The sequence below is a fragment of the Carassius gibelio genome, chromosome A12 (assembly GCF_023724105.1).
Source record: "Carassius gibelio isolate Cgi1373 ecotype wild population from Czech Republic chromosome A12, carGib1.2-hapl.c, whole genome shotgun sequence".
NCBI lineage: Eukaryota > Metazoa > Chordata > Actinopteri > Cypriniformes > Cyprinidae > Carassius > Carassius gibelio.
In genome coordinates, this window is record NC_068382.1 from 10243934 (window position 1) to 10267325 (window position 23392).

General features: G+C 38.4%; 2 protein-coding genes across 3 annotated transcripts in view; one reads left to right on the forward strand and one right to left on the reverse strand.

The window, feature by feature from the left end:
* Nucleotides 1-23392, reverse strand: part of LOC128025702 (ATP-binding cassette sub-family C member 3-like) — a 123891-nt gene that overhangs the window by 42931 nt on the left and 57568 nt on the right. Inside the window, exon 1 of one of the 2 annotated variants that reach the window (XM_052612191.1) lies at nucleotides 6306-6550. The exons of the other annotated variant lie outside the window; for it this stretch is intronic. Coding sequence (XP_052468151.1) covers nucleotides 6306-6338 — 33 coding nt within the window. The 5' untranslated portion in view covers nucleotides 6339-6550. Of the gene's footprint in view, nucleotides 1-6305; nucleotides 6551-23392 lie in introns of those variants that run through there. 2 annotated transcript variants of the gene reach the window in all.
* On the forward strand, nucleotides 16704-22718 carry LOC128025744 (sulfotransferase 2B1-like). Its single transcript, XM_052612283.1, has 7 exons — nucleotides 16704-17020; nucleotides 17930-18141; nucleotides 18232-18358; nucleotides 21257-21348; nucleotides 21440-21442; nucleotides 22013-22193; nucleotides 22353-22718. Exons 1-7 carry the CDS (start codon nucleotides 16882-16884, stop codon nucleotides 22460-22462), a joined length of 864 nt encoding a protein of 287 aa, XP_052468243.1. The 5' UTR covers nucleotides 16704-16881; the 3' UTR covers nucleotides 22463-22718.

Below are 23392 nucleotides of genomic sequence, written 5' to 3' on the forward strand. Positions count from 1 at the left end.
GCAAAAACAACACACACACACACACACACACACACACACACATATGTATAATAAGAAATATAAAAATTTAAAAATAAACCATATTTTTTCTTTATCAAAAGTCTAAATCTATTTTTTTCTTACACATTTCATAAGATTCTTATTAATTAATTAATTCATTCATAAATTAATTTATTTAAAGTTTTACCTTTATTTTGTTAATTACAAATCTAATGTATTATGAGATGCTAAGAGCAAGGTAACGTAAGGAAAAAAACTTGATTGCATGATTCTCTGAAACTAGTCTTATCATTCTCAGAAATCAAGACTTCAGGAATCAAGTGATTTTGTTGTCTTTCTAATAAACCTCCAAACACAGCCTCACCATGAATCCTTTAAAACTTCCACAGAAAGCGGTGTGTTTGGAGGAACAGGAGGGGTGAGATGGGAATGACACATGCGTTTCTGATAGAAAACCACCGAGCGCAGCACTGAGCTGAGCCCAACACAAAAGATTCGACCTTTAACGGGTTTTTCCTCTAAACCTGAAATCAGAGCAAACCAGGGCATCACTGATAAACACAGAGCAACCCAAACTACAGTCTAGCCCTACATTCCTCAGACATGTGGGACAAACAGAGATATGGTGATGTTTGACTTGGTGAATGGTTTCCATGAACACGTATCTGTGTGTTTAGATAAAGGAAGTGAAACATGAGGAATCCTTGTAAATATTATACAGGAAGACCTTTTCTCAAAATCACTGTTGTCAATAAGACTGTATTTTAGTCACAAACGAGGAGTTTATTATTTAAATGTACAAATATTATAAATCCTTCGGTTTTAAAGATATAACTTTTGACCTAACAACTTTCTGACTCGGACAAAGTTTGATAAAGACTTGATCTAAAAAACACAACATATACTGAAATGAAAATGAAATTTAAACCTGGAAATAAACTAACAAATAATAATCATAAAGGTTTGTTATTTTAAATAAGGGAGAAATGATCTCAGACTTTAAATTACATTTAGTTTCATTTACAACTTAGAAAAATAATTTTTACACTGTATTTCTGTCAAAAGCTGATTTGTGACATTATGGTTATTATAGTTAAAAATAAATAAATAAATAAATAAATAAAATAGTAAATAACAATAAATATTATATTATTATTTTTTTAACTTGTTTTAATACATCTAGTTGTCAAATGAATGGTTCTCATTATCATTTAGTTTACCTTAAATAAATAACTTTATACATTATTAATAAATAAATAAAACCAAAATAAAAATTTAGAAAAACTATATAGACATAAAAAATAAAAATGACAAAATCACAACAAAATTGCTAAAACTAACAAAATGAAAATGAAAAACTGTTATAAATATTGAAATTAATTTTTCAGGTCCAATTTCTCACACATTGTTATGCTGCTAATTTGTAATAAAAGTGCATGAGATAAGACGGGAATGCATTGGTTCTCAGACGTTCCTCTCCAGGTTCATAAAATCAGAAGTTATTACGTCCCGTGGTTTACTGAGGAAAACCAGAATCATTCTCTGAAAGGTGTCTTCACGCCAAAAGTGTCTCAATCAGAATGATGGTTTTTCCTCACTGCATTTGACGTTTGATCAAACCAGTGTCTAATATTAAACGACACACTTCGCTTCAGAGCTCAACAGTCTCTCATGCATTTATTTTTCCATGCTGTGGAGCAAAACAGGAGGTGCTGTTCGGACGTGTTTGTTATGCTTTGTGTATTTCTGATCATAATATCTGGTATGATCTGACCTGCCCTCGTCCTGCAGGGTGTCAGACAAACACAGACTTCTCTACTGAGCGCAGTAATGGGACACAGACGGACGGAGGCTCTGGGAAAACTCTGGCCACTGGAAAGTACAACAAATACATGTTTTCTGTTTTCATTTGCTCCATTGTATTAGAAACACTAGTTTTATTGAATTGAATGCTATATAACACGGAGTACAGTGTTATAAATGTATATTAATTTATATATTTATAATGATATAAACTGGACAAACTTTTACTCTTTCTGATAATATTAACAATGTTTCATAATGTTTTTATATCTGTATTTTTATAGTTATATTTGGATGCATTTATATTTTTATACAAAAGTAATTTAAATTGTGCCTGCTAATTAATTAATTAATTTAGTTGGTTAGTCACCAAAAATCTAAACTCTTATATTTCAAAGAAGCCATAGCAAGAGTTTTATTTTTTTATAATAATACATTATTATTATTATTATTATTATTATTATTTTACCATTTAACATTTACTATTAATGTTTTAATTTATTATTATTATTTAAGCTTTATTATAAATATTTAAATTTAAAAATTATTATTATTATTTAATTATATATAGATAGATAGATCAACACTTTTCTTTCACTGTAAAAACACAGTTGCATTCTCACAATGTCATACAGTGATCTAAAAAAAAAAAGAAAAACACATAAAGAGAAAAAGCAGGGTTAATAATGACCTCGAGCGGTTAATGGCTTCACGCTGTCAGCTGCAAACGATCGCACACGCTGATAATACTGCATATAATAAACCATATACATCTGCAAACACGCTCCGATCAGACAATAAGTATTAAACTGTATTATTAGACATCAAGCTTTTTAGATGTTGGCCATTAAGAACCCATATCGCTTTACCTCTAATGCACTCGTAGTGTTTAGTTCATCCCCACTGGTTTATTAAAGCATGCTCAGAGGAAATACTGACGCAATCATGGGCTGTATTCATGCACACAATAACTGTACATACATACGAGTGTTTTTAACAGGCATATAACACATCAATCTAAAAATGCATTCTGACTTCAATATGAAGTGTGACACGAGAAACAACTTTTGCTTTCCAAACATAGCTTAGAGTACCGTGTTTCCTTCCCGAGTTATCATAAGACACGGGTGATGAGGAAACCTGCACGAGGGGGATTTCACACTGCTTTAATGAAGAAGCGAAACCTAGAAAGATATATTTATAGACACAGGTTCTCCCGTTTCCATTGTTAGATGCGGTTATCTGGAAATATGTGGTCTTGTAAGGGCACAAATAATAAATGGCACATGTGTTCAAAAGCATCATCTAGTTACACTTCGTTTCTGCTCAGTGCATGAGGAACGGTCTGTTTATAGCTAACACTTCGGCCCAAAGCCATTATACGTGTTGCTACACGTCGCATTACTACATCAGGTTTTACTTCACTAGAAAGTAAACACGAGTTTGGGTCAGGACACTGTTATGATTCAGAGCTGAATGGACATGTTTGAGTCTTTCTGGAATGTTTCAGTAATATCTGTGCATACATGGACAGACAAACTGCTTTTTATTTCATTTCAGATACTGAGATTTCAATCGATGTCTTGGAGTCTGCCGTTACCTTACACGACCCACGGCTTCTGAGCAGAATCAAACGAGCTGAAAGCATCCAGACATCAGCGTCTCAATCTCTACAGCTACAGACAACACAGACTGTCACACAGGATTCATAAACACAGCTGCATGCTAAATAATAATAATGCTGAAAGTGTCTAATATGACTGTGTGCTGAGGAAACACATCACAATGACTGATGCATATCTCAGTAAGTGATGACCGTATCACATTACCTCTGTAATACACACCTTAGATGAGGATAGTAGTATCGGTGGACTCAAATCGATGGCTTAATAGCAACAATAACGTGATTAAATCTATGATACATATTCTCCTTTATCTCAAAACAGCGGGTTTCAAGAACACTACGATCTAATCATTTAATATTGTGATTTAAACCTAAGAAATAAAGCTTGGAAATTAAATGTGACTTTACAAGAAAGGGGAAGTTACAGAACTGAAAATATAATTTAAAAAAAAATATATTCTGTTGTGTTGCATTAAATGCAAAATAATTTCACAACATTAGCCTCAAGCTTCCTCTGTCTGTCCAGACCAGTTCAGCCACAGGAAACTGATTCTTGAGACGACGATAATTCAATAGATCTGGTGTCTTCTTGAAAAAATATTCTTTATATATATATATATATATATATATATATATATATATATATATATATATATTTTTTTTTTTTTTTTTTTTTTTTTTTAATGTGGCATATTAATGATATTGATAATAATAATATATGGTAATTTTTTGTGTAATGCATGAATGCATAATTTTATTAATAACTGTAATTAAAGTTAAAATGCAATATACTTTTTGCAAAAAAAGTATATTGTTATATTTTAAATTGGTTGTGTGTTGTGTTTATATTTTTTTCATACAATGCATTAGGCTATATGACATAATTCATGCATTAAAAATAGTGTTTATTGCATTGTATATAAAAGCTGCAAGTATACTTTTTAATGTTATTATCACATTAAAGTTGTTATAAAAAGTAATGGGGAAGAAAAATATTTTTCATATTGCTCCAGGTCTGTTAAAACTTCTTGCTCGAATATTTGACATGACTTTTTATCTCATAGTAGATTGCAGTAAAGACACATTTTGTGAGAAGCAAAGGTTGCAGCAGCACGAATGAAAACCTCGATGAATCCAAGAGAAGCCTTGAGTTCTGCAATGGTGTGTCCTGTTATGACCCAGGACTCAGTGATCAGAGGAGAACATGTTCAGTTCAGTGAATCACTGAGCTGCTGACTCTGTGAACCGATTCACTTCAGTCATTCGTAAGCAATGTTGTGAACCAGTTCATTCAAATGATTCAACTCTGAAAAATGATTCATCATGATGACAACTTGCATGTTTCATCTTGCAACACAGTGAGGCAATGAATCTATGGCATGTGAAAGTTAACCCAAACATTAGCACTAGGGCTGAAACAATTAGATGGCATCATACAAGAGAAGACACAGACTCCTGACGCTGCAGTAAGCAGAGTTTAAATTAATATGTTGAAATTAATTTCCTCTCAATTAGAAAATAAACACACAACAAAAATTACAATGATGAGAAAACAGCAGTTAAGAAAGCATGTGATCATAGCGATGTGGATAAGCTTGCACCAGCTCTGCAATCGACTCGCTAGTGACGTCACGTTTATTTATATAGCGCTTTATATAATAGATTGATATAAAACACGCAGCTTTACAGTATTCTTTACAGTGTCAAGTCAGATTTACAACTTGATTATCTGCTATAAAGCAGCTGTCTAGTGTGGAGCTAGCTAATGATATAATCATTTTATTAATGAATGCAAAAGTAATTACATAAATAATACTAAATAAAAATAATAGTTTGTTTTGCATAGATTAAAGCTTGTTCTAGCTCAGGACTGTTTTGATAATCATAAGGTGAATGGAGAATGAGAAGGTTTCTGGCATCTCATTTTGTGCGCCTAGTATTTGTATTGTAAAAAAGTATTAACTCAGAATTTTAACTAATTGTAAAAGCAGATTAATAGAACAAAGCCTACGGATTAACTGGTGAAATAATCAACGATTAGTCGATTAATCGTAGTATTAATCTCAAAATAAATATTTGTTGCATACATCATTCATGGAACAGTTTTCTGAAACATTTTAGTTGGGTGTTCATCGAACTTTAACTTTACGCTATGTCTGAGTGTTTCTTAATGTTTAAAAAATATATATTTGGGGTTGGTTATGTAAACATTAAGGGAACGTTCCATTTGATAATTTTGCAAACATTAGGAAATGTTTTTTTAAAAGTTAGACTCAGGAAAAGTTCAATGATAAATCTTTGAATAATGTACTAAGGTTTTGGAGGAACTAACTTTGAGATAAAGTTGCCAGAACGTTAGATTAAGTTCCTAAGATGTTTTAATTACAGTAGTTTAGTATACTTTTACATGCAAAGCTTTGAATATTTTATAAAATCATCCAGAAGATTAGTTTTCAATTATATTTACATAACTTTTTATCATTCAAAATAACATGTTTTACTATCATTTTGCAAAGTGATTAAAACAAATAAATTAAATGTATAAAAAAAAAACTGTACGTTCAAAGAGAACATTAGAAAACCCTTCTTAGAACATATTTTTGTTAGCTGGTGATATTAGTAACTTTATTTTCACGACTGTTTCGTCTAATACTTAGTCACAGTAACATTAGTTCAGGGCAGGTCCGTTATCATTTACAGCTGCGTAAGGTTACAGTATTTGCTTCGGCGTTACACCGCGTCGCTCCAGCGGTTTAAAAACTTGGTTTCATGAGTTTCACGGAAACAGAGCTTCACATGCATGCATTCTCTGTTAAACACATCCAAAGCTCGCGGCACGGACGTGTTTTCCAGTATGCGAGAGTTGATGAGAACTTACCCAGAATGTGAGATTGCCACATAGGTGCTTCATCGCTTTTTTAGATGGAGCTCTTCCTTATGCTGAGAGGAGGATGTGGCTGATTTTGTTCTTGCATGCAACTCAGACACACGGTGCTACGCGCATGCATGGACGAAACGCAACAGCGGTCAGCGGATAAACTGATATTAGCGGTGTGCCCGGTATCTAAGCCTCCTCCCCCGGGGTGCCCGTGTGACGTCCGTTTCGACTGGATCTCTCCCCCTCGGTACAGTACAGACAGTCAATCAGTCACCCTGAGGCTGAGAGGCCGCCCACTCTCTCTCTCTCTCTCTCTCTCTCTCTCTCTCTCTCTCTCTCTCTCTCTCTCTCTCTCTCTCTCTCTCTCAGGCGCTCGTGACACGGCCGCACAGATGCACGCGTTTTATTCTATCAAAATTAACAATATTCAATGTAGCTTTAATGTTGTCAAATGCATGATAAACGAGTTACCTTAACGTTTTGGGAGTGCTTTCATTATGGCAAAGTTACTTAGAATATTTTCTGAATCCAATATTGACATTTACAGAAAGTTAGACCAACTTCCAACTCAGAAAAGAGTTGCATGACTGATGGATATATAGGCTGATTCATGTTTTGAGAAAGTTATATGATCCTGAAGAAATAACTTTGTTAGGGGGTGGCTTGGGGGGGGGGGGGTTGGTAGGTGCTTGTTAATACAAATTATAATGTTGTTTCACATATACAAATGAAGAGAGAAGACAGAACACCCTGTAAACATTTCAGACTTTATTGTAGATGTTTGATAAGTGGGCTCTCCCTCACTCTCTGAGCCTGCTTCATCCTCATCTTCAATGGAAGTAGGGGAGAGTGGGGTGAGATGAGCCAGTGGGTAAGTTGACCCACCCCCTGTTTCTTGGCAACTATAAACTTTTACTGTCATGTGACCCTGTATTTTGGAACCACCCATATTTACTGCCAGACTGTGAAAAGGAGAAACACATGGGGGGGATGGACGGCACCCATTTACTTTAAAACAGTGTTTGGCTTGTCAAAGTACAATTTAAGCATAACAGATGTAATGGTTGTTACACCAAAGCAAATGTATCCAGATCTAAAATATTTATGATATAAATATAGATGATTTAGCAACATATAAACCATACAAATCAGCTTGAACTAGTTAGAAACAGTAGCTATTTTTTTCCAAGCTATGGGGCAAAGTAAGCCAAATGCTATGGGGTAAACTGAGTCAGCATTATAACTTACCCCTCCATAAGGCACTGTAGTTATGTTAAATCTCTGAATTATAAACTAGTATTTAAATGTGATATTACTGGTTTAGTTTATCATATATACATATTCTGTAGTTTATTTGATAGGGTAAACAGTGCACAAGTGCATCTTTCCACCTGTAGTCACTAATGGCCAATAAACTCTCTGTTTAGTCTGGTTTTAAGAAGGCTACAACTTTAATGTTCAACATATTGTTTCAGAAATGCAAACAAATATTTGAATTTAAACTTAGTTTGGTTGGTTTACTGTTGTTAAAGTTAACTTCATGAAAAAAAAAGAGTCCTGACTCTCTAACCCTAAATTAAACATCTAAATAATAAAAAAAGTGTATTTTTTAACTATTTATAGGCCTACTGTTAATATGATTTCAATATATATATAAAAAAAAAAGATTACTAGTATCAGGACAAGTGGTTATAATAGGAAATATACTTAAATAACCTACAAGAATTAAAGTGGAAAAGGCTTTACTTTGCCTTTTATTATTTTTATAAGAGCCAATTATATAAGTGTCTATCCCCACCTCTAAACATTGCTTGACTCATATAACAACATACTGTCGGCCCAAATCTGGCCCACATCTGCCACATGTGGAGTTATCATCTGAATTACATGTAGCATGTAATGATGGCACTTGGGCGGACCACACTTTTTTTTTTTTTTTTTTTTTTTTCTGTAGTAATGGTACATGTGAGCCAAGAGCAAAGAAATAGACCAAACTAGTTTACAAGCAAAGTCGCTGATGGAAAGAAGAGGACAGAAAAAAAAAAAATATGAACGGAAACACAACAACTGACTGCAGCCACAAGCTTAGATGAAATCATCTGAAGATAAAATACATTACAATCTCATAAGATCTCCTCAAACAACTCCTCAAACAGCTTCACCAGCTTCACATATTACTAACCAGACTGACCTCATTCTGTAAGAGGTCTACAGGAGTTCTTATTGAGAATAAACAGGGTTTAAATCTAATGTTTGTTTCAACGGATGTCACCGTAATGGTGATCAGTTTTTCCATTAGCTGGGCTCTTAACTCTTATTATTAATCATGTGTCTTCTTTGGCTGTGTGTTTGAAACATTTGCTGCATGTGAAAGTTTGTTGTTGATGGTTTCACAACTGCCATGTAACAGCATGATTCTCAGAAATCTTTTGAACCCTGAATTTGTAATTTAATGCTTTCACATTACAAGTCCTGCGTTACAGCAGCTTGAGTAAAAATATCAGTTTAAAGAAAACTGAACAGCACTGACACACACAGATATCAGCAATCAGCATATGAATCTCAACAATGATGACAAAATATTCAACTAATCGGATCAATTCAGTACATCACAAAAAGCTACTAAAAGAACCAACAACAAAACAGCAAGAATACAAAATAAATGCATGAACCAAAGTTAGAATTAAAGAAAATAATAGGACAAATCTGCTGTGATGCATGCTGGGAGTTTTGTACTGTGGTACCCAGCATGCATTGCAACATTACACTTTTTAGGAGGTTCATGTGTTGATTTATGTCTCTTAACTTTTTATTTTTAAAATCTCTAATTGATTCTGCAGTACTTTTGATCTCATGCTGCAGTTTTATACCGCAAGTCTATTACTGGCAAAACGTAATTTTTAAAGTCAAATTATATTAGTGAATGTCAATAGTTGACTATCATCAACTGAAGTCGTTTTGTCTTCGTCATTGCAAATGTGTTTGATAAATATACCATCACAGCAGCCAATAAAAATGAATGAGCTGTAATAAGAGTTAAGAGCACAGTTAATGGAAACACTAATCACCATTACGGTGACTTCAAATGAAACAAACATTAGATTTAAACCCTGTTTATTCTCAATAAGAACTCCTGTAGACCTCAAACATAAAGTCAGTCGGGTTAGTAATATGTGAAGCTGGTGATGCTGTTTGATCTTAATCTGGCTTTTTATAAATAAAAAAAAAAAGTGGAGCAATTGAACAATTCTAATGTAGACCATTTTACGATTTTAGATTTTACGATGCTTGCATACATTGCAGGCAAAACCACTCACACATTTGTATTATTATGTTCGACAGGAAGAGAACACTACTTACTAGACATTAATTTGCATTTATGCAATTTTCTTCAGGCATGTACGTAGTATCATATTCATACAGGATCTTTGTTGTCACGAATCTGTCAGTATGAAGAGAAGTTAAGCAACGGCCTGTGTGTATATGTATATAAGGCCTATGGTTCTCAATGAGAATGCATCTGTCATGTTCACAGTAGAGGATCTGTCAGTAAACAAAAGAACTCATGAAAAGAAGGTAAAGCTGGTGAGGCAACGGATTGTAAAGAAGGAGATCCCATTACACACATTAAACCCTGTTCTTCATGCTGGAAGCTCATCTGCACTAGAGCCAAGAGAAGATACAGACAGGCCTGTACGCCTTAGAGATCACAGGCATCCACTGTGCATTACCTACATTATTCTTCTTTAATGTCCACAACATGCTTTCTCCCCATGTATGTCTTGAGCTGAAATTGATTAAGTGAAAGGAAGTCATGATCACAGCTGAAACATTAGACTTTAATCTGCTCTGGAGCTCTCTAAACCCTCAGAACATCAAGTGGACACTACAGCAACACTAACGCATTTGTTTCTTGGGCAAATACTAGTCAGGAGGGAACTTTAGCTCATTGTGACTCAGCACAATATCTTCTCATATAAGCCATGATGTGATGTTTTGGGGTGGGGTGCACCCTCTAGTGGTTCCATGAAGAACTTACAGTTTTCTCAGTCACTGTTGCATCATCCGTAACATTTGCAAATAATCCATTTCTCGAAACAATTGTTTGCCCTGCAAAAGCTTGTCGAAATACTTTGTTCATCTCCCAGAATTAAGTATTTATGTCCATGAACAAATCAGTGCAATCAGAATGAAAGTCTTTGTGTTATGGCTTGGATGTAGGGGATCCAGAGTGATTTCCTGATTCCTTTTCCTCACTCTGGATATAAACAGCTCTTGAAGGATGAACATGACACAACAGTAGAACACACAGTTACACTTTAGCTGGTGCTCTGACATCAAGTTACAGTACAGTGTCATTGTGATATAGAAAAGAGAAAGACAAGAAAATATACACACACTTTTATGAATGCATGTGTGACTGTAAAATCAAGTGTATTATGCTACAGTAAGTGTAAAAATGCTGCTGTAATATAACTGTAAGCATACGCACTGTTGAAACACATCCCTGTTCTGTCTGTGTACACTCTTATAAACTTTCCTTGTAAGCTGTGATGTATGCCACACAAGATGTGATTCTAAGTTTGTCCTGTAGCTGTATGTGTCCACTGACCACTAGATGGGACTCTTGTCCAGACTGATAACACTGTACCTGTCCACACACTCAACACAGGGATTTACTGATGCAATACAGGAATCACATGCATCCTGTTTAGGCAGTTAGTGGTTGATTAAGGGTTACTCTTTGAGGTTTGGGGTCTGTGTTTAATGGTTGTGTTATAGATAGATAGATAGATAGATAGATAGATAGATAGATAGATAGATAGATAGATAGATAGATAGATAGATAGATAGATAGACAGATTTCAGAAGAACATCCAACTAAAACGCTTAAAAATAAATAAATAAATAAAAATAAAACATTTAATGAATGATGTATAATGTTTGATAATGAAAAATATTAATGACCAGATAAATTAATGTTACTGGAAGAACATTTGTCCATAACATCGAGAGAAACTTGCCAGAGCATTAATCAAAGTTCTGAGAATGTTCCTGTGGCGAGTGGGGCGGGGCCGAGAGGCGTGGGAACGAGGAGTGAGGCCAGGTGTAGTGATTGGAGATGAGCTACACCTGAGCCCCACCGTCGGTATCGAGTCCCACGTAGGAGATGGAAGGATATAAAACTGGAGCGACGACCGTGAAGGACGAGAGAGGACCAGGCCTGGGACATTATTTTATGTTTTGGCTTTTATTTGTGCGCGTCAGTCGCCGTGAGGGGCTGACGCGCTGTTTTGTATTTACTTTTGATTATTAAAATGAGTTTTTGATTGTGCGCCGGTTCCCGCCTCCTTCTTCCCGATGAATATGGAGATTTGTTTGTTACAGTTCCCTTTTGTGAAGTGCGAAGTATATTTATTGTGTGAAAACTATATTAATTACAAATTTCTCCATGGGCATCATTTCCACCTCAATAAACTAGAACTAAATATGTGATGTTATGTGTGAACAATTAAGGTAAAAATCTGAATATTTTATTGTGCATCATTATCAGTCAAGCTGGAATTTTGTCAAATTATGCAAAAAGGAGTGAAAATATAATTCAGTTGCATTTACAGTTAGACACCATCCATCCATCCATCCATCATCTTCCACTTATCGGGGGCCGGGTCGCGGGGGCAACAGTCTAAGCAGAGACGCCCAGACTTCCCTCTCCCTAGCCACTTCCTCCAGCTCTTCCGGGTGGACCCCGAGGCGTTCCCAGGCCAGCCGGGAGACATAGTCCCTCCAGCGTGTCCTAGGTCTTTCCCGGGGCCTCCTCCCGGTGAGACGTGTCTGGAACACCTCCCTGGGAAGGCGTCCAGGAGGCATCCGAAATAGATGCCCGAGCCACCTCAGCTGGCTCCTCTCGATGTGGAGGAGCAACGGCTCTACTCTGAGCTCCTCCCGAGTGACCAAGCTTTTCACCCTATCTCTGAGGGAGTGCCCAGCCACCCGATGGAGAAAGCTCATTTTGGCCACCTGTATCCGGGATCTTGTCCTTTTGGTCATGACCCACAGCTCATGGCCATAGGTGAGAGTAGGAACATAGATTGACCGGTAAATCGAGAGCTTTGCCTTACAGCTTAGCTCCTTCTTCACCACGACAGACCGGTACAGCGACCGCATTACTGCAGAAGCTGCACCGATCCGTCTGTCAATCTCACGTTCCATCCTTCCCTCACTCGTGAACAAGACCCCAAGATACCTGAACTCCTCCACTTGAGGCAGGAACTCTCCACCAACCTGAAGTGGGCAATCCACCCTTTTCCAACTGAGAACCATGGCCTCGGACTTGGAGGTGCTGATTCTCATCCCAGCCGATTCACACTCGGCTGCAAACCGTCCCAGTGCACGCTGAAGGTCCTGGTCTGAGGAGGCCAACATGACAACATCATCCGCAAAAAGCAGAGACGAAATCGCATGGTCCCCAAACCAGACACTCTCCGGCCCTTGGCTGCGCCTAGAAATTCTGTCCATAAAAATGATGAACAGAACCGGTGACAAAGGGCAGCCCTGCCGGAGTCCAACATGCACCGGAAACAGGTCTGACTTACTGCCGGCAATGCGAACCAATCTCTTGCTCCGGTCGTACAGGGACTGAACAGCCCTAAGAAGGGGGCCGCTGACCCCATACTCCCGGAGCACCCTCCACAGGATGTCGCGAGGAACACCTATAGTTGGAACACACTCTCCGGTTCCCCTTCTTGAAAAGAGGGACCACCACCCCAGTCTGCCAGTCCAGAGGTACTGTCCCCAACCGCCATGCGATGTTGCAGAGGCGTGTCAGCCAAGACAGCCCCACAACATCCAGAGACTTGTGGTACTCGGGACGGATCTCATCCACCCCCGGTGCCTTGCCACCGAGGAGCTTTTTAACTACCTCGATGACTTCAGCCCGGGTGATGGATGAGTGCCCCCCCCCCCCCCCCCCGAGTCCCCAGCCACTGCTTCCTCAACGGAACACAAGTCGGTGGGATTGAGGAGATCCTCGAAGTATTCCTTCCACCGCCCGACGATATCCCCAGTTGAGGTCAACAAGTGCCCATCTCTACTGTAAACAGTGTTGGTAGGGCACTGCTTCCCCCTCCTGAGGCGTCGAACAGTTGGCCAGAATCTCTTCGAGGCCAACCGATAGTCTTTCTCCATGGCCTTACCGAACTCCTCCCAGGCCCGATTTTTTGCCTCCACGACTACCCGGGCTGCAGTCCGCTTAGCCTGCCAGTACCTGTCAGCTGCCTCCGGAGTCCCACAAGCCATCCAGGCTCGATAGGACTCCTTCTTCAGCTTGACAGCATCCCTTACTTCCGGTGTCCACCACCGGGTTCGGGGATTGTCGCCTCAACAGGCACCGGAGACCTTACGGCCACAGCTCCGAGCAGCCGCAGCGACAATGGAGGTGGAGAACACGGTCCACTCGGACTCAATTTCTCCAGACTCCCTCAGGATCCGGTCGAAGCTCTGCCAGAGGTGGGAGTTGAAGATCTCTCTGACAGGGGGCTCGGCCAAACGTTCCCAACAGACCCTCACAGTACGTTTGGGTCTGCCGAGTCTGTCCAGCTTCCTCCCCCGCCATCGGATCCAACTCACCACCAGGTGGTGATCATTTGACAGCTCCGCCCCTCTCTTCACCTGAGTGTCCAAGACATATGGCCGAAGGTCTGATGACACGACCACAAAAACGATCATCGACCTCCGGCCTGGGGTGACAGTCATATGGCGGCTGAGTTGGGGGGCTATTAGCAAACCCACTCCAGCCCTCCGCCTCCCACCATGGGCAACTCCAGAGGGGTAGAGAGTCCAGCCTCTCTCAAGAAATGTGGTTCCTGAGCCCAAGCTGTGCGTTGAGGTGAGCCCGACTATCTCTAGTCGGTACCTCTTGGCCTCCCGCACAAGCTCAGGCTCCTTCCCCGCCAACGAGGTGACATTCCACGTCCCTAAAGCCAGATTTCGTGTCCAGAGATCGGGTCGTCGGGGGTCTCGCCTACGACTGTCACCCGATCCACTATGCACCGGCCCCTTACGCTCCCTCCTGCAGGTGGTGAGCCCACAGGAGGGCAGGCCCACGTCACTCCTTCGGGCTGAGCCCGGCCGGACCCCATGGGGCAAGGCCCGGCCACCAGGCGCTTGCATACAAGCCCCAACCCCGGGCCTGGCTCCAGGGTGGGGCCCCGGCTGCGCCATGCCGGGCGACGTCACGGTCCTTGATATAAATTTTGACATAAGGGGTTTGTGAACTGTTCTTAGTCTGGCCCGTCACCAAGGACCTGTTTGCCTTGGGAGACCCTACCAGGAGCATATAGCCCCGGACAACATACCTCCCAGGATCATTCGGGTACTCAAACCTCTCCACCACGATAAGGTGACAGTTCAAGGAGAGGACTGTTAGACACATGCTTTGAAATTAACATCTTTTTTAAATTATTTTTTAAAGACAAAATAGCTTTTTTATTCTTTCATTTAAAATATGAATTATATTACAGCCTTATTTCATTGACAAATAATTTATTGGAATCGTTTACTTTTAAACATTCATAGAAACTTTATAACACAAAAGGTTCTTTATAAAGTGACAGGGTTCTTTAGATGAACACAGTGTAAGAAAAAATGGCTCTTTCAAGATCTGTTCACTGAAAGTGAAACAAAAACGGTTCTTCTATGGTATCACTGAGAAAAAACACCTTTAAGGAACCTTTAGTTTATGGAGGAAATGTTCATGTGTTCTTCAAAAAACAACACAAGAAGGATTTCTTCTGTGAAGCACGTTTTGTACATGGTTAGTGGAGAAGTTAAATGAGTTATGGTGTGAAAAGCATGATTTGGGAGATTTTATTATAGGGCCAATAGATGAAGAAACACACATATTGTACTACTGACTCAATTAGTGAAGACTGAAAAGGAGCTTTGTGCCACTGCTACTGAAATAACTGATTACTGGATTGGACAGAATCCTCAAAGTATTATGCAGGCTGCAGAGCTTTAAATGTGTGTTTGTTGTTCATTTGTGACATTGCTCTTCATTAACTGGGTGCAAGTATGTAAGTATATGATGTACAGCAAAACTAAGGCAACGTAGGTTTTTGTCTACAGTCCAGCAGAGATTAGAGCGATCATTTTGGAGACTCTTCCAGGTCCAACTCGCATTGCTGCGGTTTTTAGCTGATGTGAAAATAGACATAACAATGCTCTATTCAAGCATAAAGTGATTCATGAATGTTTCAGAATGCAGATCTAAGGTAACAGAAGTTAACTGTAAAACAAATGCACTGCATTAAACATTTTTTATATGTTATTCAAAATAAAAAAAAATTACAAAATAACTTGAACTCTGAAATTGCTATAATCAAAGTTCTACTTCTGCATTCCAAATTTGAAGTTGACATTTAAAAAAAAGCCGCTATACCAAAAACTGGGTGACACCCAAACTCCTTTTTTTATCACTAGTGTCACAAATTCCCAGATTATCACAACCTTCACTAACATTTTATGAAAGTTATTTAAATGTTTGGGCAAAGTAATGTTTATAGAACACTTTTGTGTTTTGCAATCTTTATTGCATAATGTATAATAAATAAATCTTTGGCTGCATAGTTTTGGATTGACTGACTATACCATTTATACCATTTGCATGCCACATTCAGAGACAGTTTTATACAGCCCTTTGGTCTTTATTACAAGCATAAAACAGTCTGCATATGAACATTAAATGGTAACACTTAAAGCCTTTTTTGCATTATAAAAAAAAAAAAAATCATTAATTATGCACCTTACAATGAATTGTATGATCTCATGAGTTATTGCAGCCACAGTTGTAATATATTATCTATTCTTTGTTACATCTTTAGAAAGTCCAGTATAATGCATTAAAACATGTGACAAATAAACCTTCACATATTATAATGCATTTTAACTTTGATTACAAATAATTATGAAAAGATATAATGCATTACAATCTACGTTATGAATAATTGTATATTGCATCAAACATAAAGGCTTTAACGTGCAATATTTGTTTACAGTACTGTTCAAAAGTAAAAAAATGTTCTAGTTTCTTCTGCTCCAAAAGGCTTTATGTATTTGATCAAAAACTACAGTGAAAATTGTGAAATATTGTTATTATGTTCTCTGTGTGAATCTGTGTTAAAGTGTAATGTATTTCTGTGATGCTCCGCTGTATTTTCAGCATCATTCCTCCAGTCTTCAGTGTCACATGATCTTAAAAAATCATGAAAATATGATGATTTACTTCTCAAGAAACATTTGTCAAAAAAAGTCTGTAAACTGAGTGTACTGTCAATAACTCCATGGTTGGAGACATTTCTGTATTATAATTAAGTTTTGCAGCATTAGCTAAGGATCAGGAACATGAATGTATTGCAAAGTTGATGACATGACATTCATTTGGTTCCTTCACAAAAGCAGTTGCAAAAGATCCCGTTTATGATCTGTTGACTGTACTGAAGGTCTGGAGAATGAAGGAGGAGTAATTCACTTAGTGCTCACAGGATCTGCATTTGAGTCTGCAGTGCTTCAGAACATGACGGAGGCTGAGCTGTACTCGCTGTATAAAGGTGTGTATGTGCCCACACATTTACACCCTCCTGAGAGCCTGAGATACTGCGAGGAGTTCACTTTCCGTCCGGAGGACATCCTGATCGCCACTTACCCCAAATCTGGTGAGCTTTAGGACTTTATGATGCAGGTCACTGGAGAATCAAAATAAAAAAATCAAATAAGAAATGTTGGGTCACTTCATAAATATTACTTCCAGTTAAGGCTGATCTTGTGAAAGTGCACTAAAATGTATTGAATGTTCACTTAGCAGTGTACTTCAAATCTTAAAAGTATATATATTTTTTAAAATTGCACTTGCAGATAATACAATATTGATAAAATAACAGGCCACTTAAAGAGAGAAACTTTCATTATTATTTCTTAACACTTTAGCAGATGTCAGTGTTAAATTAAGTTTTACTTTAAAGCACAATTTTAATCATTATGTTTCAATTAGGGCTGCTAATACAATTAAACGCGATTAATCTCATTCAAAATAAAAGTTTGTGTCTAAATTATATGTATATTTATATGCATTTACATTAAATAAATATTTACGCTTGTATATATGTATTCCTATTTATACATGATTTATGTTATATATAAATGTAAATTTTTCCTTAAAGATATACTTAAGTTAACTAATCACATTTAATGTACTGTAAATTTCAAATATTGTGTTTTCATTAAATTGTAAATAACATGAATTTAAAGTAAGTCACATTCTTCTAAAGTATCTTAATTCCTAGTGTTACTATTTTTCACAAGGGATTGCTTTGCTTGCTTGAGTTTTTCTTTTAAGACTTTTAAGACTCAACCTAAATGCAGAAAGGCAAACTCAGTCTTGTATTGTTATGCAGGTCTGTGTCACTTAAAAGTAAACTACGAAAAACTCTTTTAAAAATCTACTTTTAATGCATGTGCCAAGTTCTTATAAATGCACTCTTTGTTGGCTTTGCAACACTTTTATGGCATATTGCTATGTGTTAATGAAAGTGAGCTGGAGCTGTGAGCTGTGCTTGGCTCCACAGGCACAACATGGTTGCAGGAGGTGGTTCCTCTGATCTTGAGCGAAGGTGATCTGACTCCGGTGCTGACCGTGCCAAACTGGGACCGAGTGCCATGGCTGGAGGAACACCGGGCGATCCTGCTCAATCTGGAGCAGAGAGCTTCTCCACGCGTCTTTGCAACTCACTTCCATCACCACATGATGAACCAGTCTTACTTCAAAATGAAGCCCAGGGTAAAACCGCTCTCAAGACGGAATAAATCACACATTGTGCACCGTTTAATGAAATGCATTCAGATCATTGTGTTGTGCTCTGTGCTCCAGGTTCTTTATGTCCTGCGTAACCCCAAAGATGTGTTCACATCCTCGTATCACTACTATGGAATGGCCTCATACCTGGTGAATCCAGGAACCCAAGACGAGTTCATGGAGAAGTTCCTTGATGGAAACGGTGTGGACTTCAAGGCCAAATAATTCATACTATGAGCATCTTAAACTGGATTTCTGGATTTAGAGTTTGTTCAATCTTTATTTTACTGGATAAAACACCAAAAATTGTGGAGTATTGGCAAAATTATGAATAAACAGCGATTCCCCTATACAGACAGACAGACAGACAGACAGAGAGATAGACAGATAGATAGATAGATAGATAGATAGATAGATATAGACAAATTATATATATATATATATATATATATATATATATATATATATATATAGTAGGTAATATATATATAGTAGACTATTTGGCAGCATGGAAACTACTGCCAAATGTGTCTCTGTGGGTCCTGCACACTGTAGAGAGAGGCTACAGAATCAAGTTCGGTTCTCCACCATCTCGTTTCAAATGAGTCATTCCAATGCTGGTGGGCCCCGAGCAGGTTCTGGTCATGGAACAAGAAGTAGAGAGTCTCTTGAGGAAGGAGGCCTTCGAGATGGTCCCTCCTCACAAAAGTGAGTCCAGGTTCTACAGCCAGTACTTTATAGTTCCAAAGAAGGATGGAGTTTTGCGTCCATTTTTAGATTTGCGTCAGTTGAACCGCTCAGTTTTGCAACTGAAGTTCAGGATGCACATAGATCGTGTCTCAGATCAGGTCCAAGGAATGGTTTGTCACAACTGAACTAAAAGACGCATACTTCCATATATCCATCCTTCCCACTCAGAGGAAGTACCTGAGGTTTGCTTTTGAGGGGTCAAAGCATACCAATATTGGGTTCTTCCACTTTCACCAAGTGTGTGGATGTAGCTCTGGCTCCATTGCGACTATGGGGCATCCACATACTGAACTACATAGACAATTGGTTGATTTTAGCTCAGTCAGAGCATATGGTGGTTCAACATCAAGATGTTTGTTCTCACCCACATGAGAGAGTCTGGGTTAAGACTAAATGCCAAGAAAAGTGTGCTTTCACCATTACAGAGGACCACTTATCTAGGTGTGAGGGATTAGACCACGATGCAGGCACATATGTCTCCTGCACAGATCGAGTCGTTCCTCACCGCAGTTGCAAAGGGCAGAGAAGACCGGACACTCAAAGTCAAGCAGTTTCAGAAACCCGCTTCACATAATCAAGGTCACATGGTGATGCCTACAGTCTATGGAGGCATATAAACTGCCTGCACAAAAACACTTTCTCCCAGACCTAAGAGGTCACTATGTGTTGGTGCGCATCGACAACACAGCAGTGGTCTCTCATATCAACCATCAAGGAGGTCTGCTCTCACGTCGTTTGTACAAACTAGTCTAGCAGATCCTTGTGTGGTCCCAGGGCAAACTGAGAGCTGAGAGCACTGAGAGCATTCCTGGGTATCTGAATATGGGAATAGACATCCTAATGAGGCAGGGGATGAGGCCCGGGGAGTAGAGGCTTCACACCAAGGTGGTAAAGAAGATATGGATAATTTTTGACCAGGCTCAGCTCATGCACAACTCATAGCTTCTGGTCTCTCAACCGAGGTTGTTGAGTTCATCCTCCAATCCAGATTTCTCTCAACGAGGAAACCTTGAAGTGGAATCTTTTCACTTTTTGGTGCGGAGAATGCCAGAATTGACCCAGTTAACTGCCTGGTTGGTACAGTGCTGGAGTTTCTGCAGGCCCGATTCTCCATTGGGTTGACCTACTCCATTATGAAGGTCTACGTGGTGGCCATTGCTGCCTGCCATGCCCCTCTTGGTGGCCAGTCAGTGGGCAGACACTCCCTAGTTACAAGCTTCCTCCATGTTGCGCTGAGTCTGAGGCCTCCTGTACGAGATTGTGTTCCCACGTGGGACCTGGCAGTGGTGCTAGAAGCTCTCTGTAAGCCTCCCTTCGAGCCTATCGAGGAGAACTCTGATCGCCACCTTACTATCGAAACTACCTTTCTTCTGGCGATATCGTCTCTCAAGAGAGTTGAGATCTGCAGGCCCTCTCAGTGGCCCTTTCGTATTTTGACTTTGCACCCGGTCTGGCCCAAGTGTTTTTGTACCCTTGAGTGGGGTATGTTCCTAAGGTCCCATCCTCTACACCACGGCCTGTCGTACTCCAAGCATTCAGTCCTCCTCCCTTCAGGGAGCCAGACCAGGAAAAGCTTAATTGTATGTGTCCAGTGCAATGGAGCAGTGGATCCATATGTCCACAGAGCTGCCTCGTGGAGAAGGGCGGACCAGCTGCTGGTGTACTAAGGTCCCCGTAAAAGAGATTGCTTATGAGTCCTCAAAGCTCGCCTCAAGGCTCACTTTACAAGGAGTGTGTCTGCCTCCAGGGCCTTCTTGGCAGGTGTCTTGATGTAGGACATCTGCGACGCTGCGGGATGGTCCACGCCCCTAACCTTTGTCAGGTTCTGTGACCTAGATATACAAGCCACTCCTGGCTCTTCTGTTCTCTCGCCCGAGCTGAGCAGGATTCCACACTAGGCAAAGATTTGAAAGTCTGGCGGTTTTGGCATTCTCATTCCCAAAGTGTTCTCCAATGCAGCTCGAGTTACTGAAGAGGAATGTCATCTATTAGACACATGTGGTTCAGAGCCAGTCATGCTGGATGCGTTTCCCAAAGCGTTCTCTGGCAAAGCGTCTCGTTCCTTCGAGGAACCATGGTTACATGCACTTGTAACCTGAGATGATATATATATATATATATATATATATATGTGTTTGTGTGTGTGTGTGTGTGTGTGTGTGCGTGCGTGCGTGTGTGTGTTTGTATGTGTGATGTGTGTGTGTGTGTGTGTGTGTGTGTGTGCGTGTGTGTGTGTGCGTGTGTGTGTGTGTGTTTTGTAGTATGAGCCCATTCTTTCCTTTTTTGTTTTGTTATGTAGTTGTTACAAGTTTTGTAAAATTTGCTTAAGCCTGATATCTTGTATTCACAGTCATGTTTGGTTCCTGGTTTGATCATGCCAAAGCCTGGATTAATGCTGAAGAACAGGAATCCATACTGTACATTTTCTATGAGGAGATGATCGCTGACAGCAGGACCGAATGTGCAGCTTGTTTATTACATTATTTTTACTAGTTTATAGGTTTCTGTAATCTTGAGATAACAGCAGGGTTAGCTGGTTTAGCTTTACTCTTGTTATAAATTATTTATATTTTTAAATGCTTATTGCTTGGTCAGAAGACTCCTCTGTGAAATATTAATTGGCCTTAACACATAAAAAATCTAAGTAAATCAGAAGTTTTTGCAATAAGTAACATTTCTTTTTATTGGTTTTAATATTAATCTAAAAATGCGAAGGCAAATTTAACTTAACTATTAAAGTCTAAAGGTTTCTCTCATATGTGTGAGCAGCTCTTCCAGTATCAGAGATTATGTAATCTCCAGTTTTAAACTTGCCAAGGACTCCAAGGCCCTTTCCAAGGTCTCTCTGGTGCAATCACCACTTTCTCAAGACCTCATAACCTCAGCTAAACTTCCAGATGTCCAAAATGCCCTGATGTCTTCCAGCAGAAATTCTCAAACAAAATATCATTTAAACAAACAATGAGGCAGCGTAAATGCATTTTATTCATGCTATACGGCAATAAATTATCAAATCAAGGAGGATTTCGGATAATTGACATTCTTTTTTGGTACATTAAAACACTGACATATTTGTGAATCATGAGATGATTCTAATGTTTGCCAGGATTTGAAAGGATCCGTGGAGAAAATTGCCAAGTTTCTTGGTAAATCTCTGAGTCCAGAAATGATGGAGAATATCACCAAGCACTGCGTCTTCAAGAACATGAAACAAAACAAAATGTCCAACCTTTCTCTGGTTCCAGAGGAATACATGGACCAGAAGAAATCTGAGTTCCTGAGGAAAGGTAACAAATCACATAACAGCTTAATTGGGAGGACAAAAAAGAAAAACCTGACATCATGTCCTCACTTTAATACAATGATTCAAAAAGTAGGAAAAAACACCTCAAACCTTCACTTAAATATCATTTGACTTTATTCATTCTCTTGCTTTATTCTGTCAGGAATTGCTGGCGACTGGAAGAATCTGTTCACTGAAGACCAAGAGCAGCGATTTGATGCTGCATACAAAGAGAAAATGAAAGACGTCACATTCAAATTCATGTGGGACTGAAAAAATACATTTAATATTGCTTTTAATAAACCTTTGGTGCACATTCACTACAACAGACAGATCTTCAACAGACCTTTTTTAATAAAAAAAAAAAAAAAAAAAAAAAAAAAAGTTTTATAAACAATTAATTTAACAGTTTAACCATTAATAATACTTATTGTTATTTGTGTGATCTTTCCATTTTATTTGAATTTTGTGATTAAAAATATCACTGTTCTGAAAATGATTACCAATAAATATTGCACTGTTTATGTTATGTTTCTTCAATTTCTTTATTTCTTTATTTTTTTAATGTAGTGCATAAAGAATGTTGGGTAATGTTGGGTAAATTATTACACAAAAATTTGAGGTTTTATTTGTTGAGTACTGTGTGTGTGTGTGTGTGTTTATATATATATATATATATATATATATATATATATATATATATATATATATATATATATATATATATATATATATATATATATATATATATATAGGGACATGAGTTTATGTGATAATGTACACAATGTCCATTCATTAAAATCAGTAAAATCTTTTAAACCTTTGTTCACGTGTCCCGGGTGGAAATCTTCCATTTAGATAATGTTTAATAAGTGCTTGATTTGCATGAGCTTAACCAAATTATTCCCTACCAGAGATATTAGAAACATAAAATACATGCTACTGTAGACACAAACTGTCAAAACACATCTGTCAAAAATATTGATATTGCATACACTTACTGTACTGTATATTTCTCAAGTTTGTGGTGTAAAACCACATGCAATGTCTGTTTTGCAATTGTTCTGCTAGCATCTTACCATTTGAGTTTGAGAGCCCTGCAGGGTTAAGCCATAAGTTCATATCATATGTTATAGTGAGTTTATATACAGCAGAAGACCCGTGCTTCACTGCTGCAACTTTGTCATAAGGAATAAAAAGCAT

Bases quoted from the DNA above. Each gene is read 5' to 3' on its own strand.
- LOC128025744 (XM_052612283.1), top strand. From the start codon at position 16,882: ATGACGGAGGCTGAGCTGTACTCGCTGTATAAAGGTGTGTATGTGCCC. The intron at 18,142-18,231 runs GTAAAACCGCTC...TCTGTGCTCCAG, and splicing joins ACTTCAAAATGAAGCCCAGG to GTTCTTTATGTCCTGCGTAA. The intron at 22,194-22,352 runs GTAACAAATCAC...TTATTCTGTCAG, and splicing joins ATCTGAGTTCCTGAGGAAAG to GAATTGCTGGCGACTGGAAG.